General features: G+C 31.7%; 1 protein-coding gene across 1 annotated transcript; it reads right to left on the bottom strand.

The window, feature by feature from the left end:
- Positions 1-721: 721 nt before the first annotated feature.
- LOC126679530 (protein FD) lies at positions 722-2,212 on the bottom strand. The gene is made up of 3 exons (XM_050374579.2): positions 1,457-2,212; positions 1,312-1,389; positions 722-1,099 (listed from the first exon to the last, which is right to left on the bottom strand). The coding sequence occupies exons 1-3, from the start codon at positions 2,099-2,101 to the stop codon at positions 1,028-1,030; spliced, it is 795 nt and encodes a 264-aa protein (XP_050230536.1). The 5' UTR covers positions 2,102-2,212; the 3' UTR covers positions 722-1,027.
- Between the last annotated feature and the right edge of the window lie 1,123 nt (positions 2,213-3,335).

The raw sequence follows: 3,335 nt of genomic DNA, 5'->3' as shown, positions 1-3,335 counted from the left end.
TAAAATCATGTTATATTTCAAGCGTCGTTAGTGACTGGAATAATTTTTTATTTGTTTTTTATATTAATATTTTTTAAATTCGGCCCATGCATTTGCATTTTTATTAAAAGCAAGTTTTTTAATTAATTTTCTTTTTGCTGACTTGCGTTGTTACACTTTTTATAATTGGACCATGTCTACGATATTAAAAGTGTAAGAACTCGATATGTATAAATTACAGTGAAAAAACCAATTCAAAAAAGAGCAATGGTATAGGAATTCAAATATATATTTTGCCAAAAAATATTCAAAAAAGTGATCACATGAAGGAGGGCATCTCTGTATTATCAAACATATTAAGAGCAATTATGAGTAATAGAGACCTTTGGTGACAAAAAGATAAAGAGATAAGGAGACTAGTACTCTGATTTGTTTTTGAAAGTGACATATGAGGGATTTTAAATATCATCAAGAACATAATGTCACATCTTTTTTTTCTATCCTTTTTCACCCTGTTGGAATTGTTCATCCACTTTTGTCATGTACCAAAATAAAACATAATCTCACTCTTCTTCCTATTGGCAAAACAAACAAAATATAGGTACTAGTTTGTCTTTTAACTTGCATGCGATGACAATTAACACCAAGCTTAAATTAAGCTTAATTAAATTGTTTTTGTCAATTATGATTCTAAAAATTGTCAATTTTCATCAAATAGGCTGATTTTGAAAACAACTGCATGTTGAAATGACTAATTAATAAAGATATTAATTTAAAGGGAGCAAAGTGACAACAATATACAAATTTGCCAAGACCCACCAAAGAAAAATGTTGCAGCCTATGCCTAATTTGGATCATGCCAAAAAAAATACACTTTGAACATAAACCAAAGAGAATAATAACCCAAAACAACCCCACAAAAGCTCATTATTTCCCTTTCTTCCCCTATTCTTTCTCATTTCACCCCAAAAGGAACTATGCTAATGTTAAAGAAGACTCACTTAGATTACCTAAAAATTGAAAGCAGTCAGTCATTATATTACACTACTCAAAATGGAGCCGTTGACGTTCGATGAAGAGTGTGCTTTTTAGGTAGTTGAGCAGCTGCAGCCAAGTATAACTGCGCAAAAACATGTTAAATTTCCATAAATATGACCAATTATCAAGCAGGTGTAGTAGATGAGATAGTAAAATAATTTTCCAAAACTAGAACTAACACTTGCACAAGTAGAAACAAAACGGGAAAATTAAAAAATTTAAAGTGGGTCCTTTTAAATTTTGTTTTTAACTATTACCAACTTTATCTGTTTGCATTTATGAATTTGTATTTACCTCTTCTTGTTGTCTCTTGAGTCTTGCATTTTCTTCAAGAAGATGAGCTACTTCTAGCTCTAACTCATTAGTGTAAGCCTGCAAGAAAGGAAATTCAAAATAACTTCAAAAATGGTAAAAAAATAAAGTCAAAAAATAGTTATACATAAAAAGAGAGACAGTTTAGTTCCTGTTTTCTTGCTCTCGATCGGGCAGCTGACTCTCTGTTCTTGATCATTCTCTTATGGCGGCGATCACACGAGCTACCGTCAGATTCTTGAACCCTTTTCTTTACAAAAGAAGGCAAACCAGTGGATGTATCTAAATTTTCAAAAGGGTTGGCCGCATTCGAGACATGAAAATGAGAAGTGGGCCGTATGATTAGAGGATCGGAGTTGTCAAGAAAGTCAAAAGAAGGAGCTGAAGGGTTCAAGCTGAGAACCGTCGCCGGAGGTGGCGGAGCAGTGATGATAGTGTCTGTACCATGAGTGGTGGCGGCGGAGACTATTCTTGAAGGTCTAGAAAAGAAATCTTGAAGAATGAAATTAGATGGAGGGTTGTGGAGTCTCGAGAGGTCTTGGTGATGATCGGTAGAAGAGGCAATGTCTTTCCAAACTTCTTCCATAGTTTTAGATTTTTGTTGGGTGTTATTGTTACTGGTTTGGTAATGGAGATTTGAATCTGAAGGTGAAAATGGAGCAGGAGAAGATGAAGAAGTGGAAGATGAAGAAGAAGATGAAGAAGCTTTTTTGGTTTTGATTTTGGTGTTGCCGTAGCCGCCGGTGTCTTCACCAGCTGAGGGAGACAACATTTGGAAGACAAAACAAATGAAATGAAATAATGAGAGAGGATATTTAAGGGTTTCTTTCTTAAGTTTTTTAAGCTTTATTATACTACCTCCTTTTCGTTGTTTGGGGCTAATTGGCTTTCCACTTGCATACTTTTTAATGTAGAGATGGAAAATAGGAAGATAAATAAGATACAAATAAACTATGGTAAAAAGAAACGGGGACTAAATTTTGGAGGGTAAGAAAATATTTGAATGTTTTAAAATAAGCACTAAATTTTTATTTTTATTTTGCTATAAAATAAAGGATTAATGCCATTACAATTTACCAACTTTACATGTTTTCTCATTTTAATCACGCAGTATAAATTTTCTCATTTTCATGCACGAACTATCATTTTTTCTCAAATCCATGCACGGTGCTGAGTGTGTCACGGCTCTATTGGTGCAATTCGTTGAGGTGGATGTTATTTTACACCAATTATTGAGTGTCACTTCAGCACCGTGGATGAATTTGAGAAAAAGATGTAGTTCGTGTATGAAAATGAGAAAAATTAAACTTCATGATTAAAATGAGAAAACGTGTAAAGTTTGTGATTTTTTTTAACATTAACCTTAAAATGAATACTAAATTTGACAAACATTGTCTATCAAATATTTTTGCCCTCACTCATCAGCGCCACATCCTCTGTTATAGTGTCACATTATCCCGCCACATTATACTAAAAAAATTCAAATTTTAACATTTTTTTTAATTTTTCTCTTACATTCAACTGTTTTCATAGCCGCCACCTCCCAGCATCGTTCTAATTTAATTTGATTGCATTTCTGCTTTAACTAAATTTAAGTAGAAATTATCTTCTTGTGTTTATGTAAGATTAACAAATCAAAATTTTAAGTGGATTTTAGGTGAACCTAGATAGATCTTATATTATTGTATTCATCTCAAATTAAAATTAATTAAATTTAAACAAATATAACGTAAGTTTTAGCTGAATATAGACGAACTTTATATTATTGTATTGATATCATATTCAATTCACAAAAATTAGTGGATTTTATGTTGACTTATGGATGTAGATGAGTCTTATATCATTATATTTAGAACAAATTATTTTAAGACGGCTCACATTTATCATAATCTACAGTTTGATATCCCTTATTAAAAAATCAAACAATTTATTACTTCAACTTTTATTTTATAAACTATAAGATTCTTCTGTTAATTCCGTTAATAATTTGAAATTTACGTTCAAAC

This window comes from Mercurialis annua, linkage group LG4, assembly GCF_937616625.2.
Source record: "Mercurialis annua linkage group LG4, ddMerAnnu1.2, whole genome shotgun sequence".
NCBI lineage: Eukaryota > Viridiplantae > Streptophyta > Magnoliopsida > Malpighiales > Euphorbiaceae > Mercurialis > Mercurialis annua.
Note: the sequence above shows the minus strand (reverse complement) of the source record. Positions and strands in the feature narration are given on the sequence as shown.

Excerpts from the sequence above, each read along its gene's own strand:
- LOC126679530 (XM_050374579.2), bottom strand. The coding sequence starts at position 2,101 with ATGTTGTCTCCCTCAGCTGGTGAAGACACCGGCGGCTACGGCAACACC. Across the intron at positions 1,390-1,456 it reads TAAACTGTCTCTCTTTTTAT|GCTTACACTAATGAGTTAGA; the intron begins GTATAACTATTT and ends CCTTTCTTGCAG. Across the intron at positions 1,100-1,311 it reads TCAAGAGACAACAAGAAGAG|TTATACTTGGCTGCAGCTGC; the intron begins GTAAATACAAAT and ends GTTTTTGCGCAG.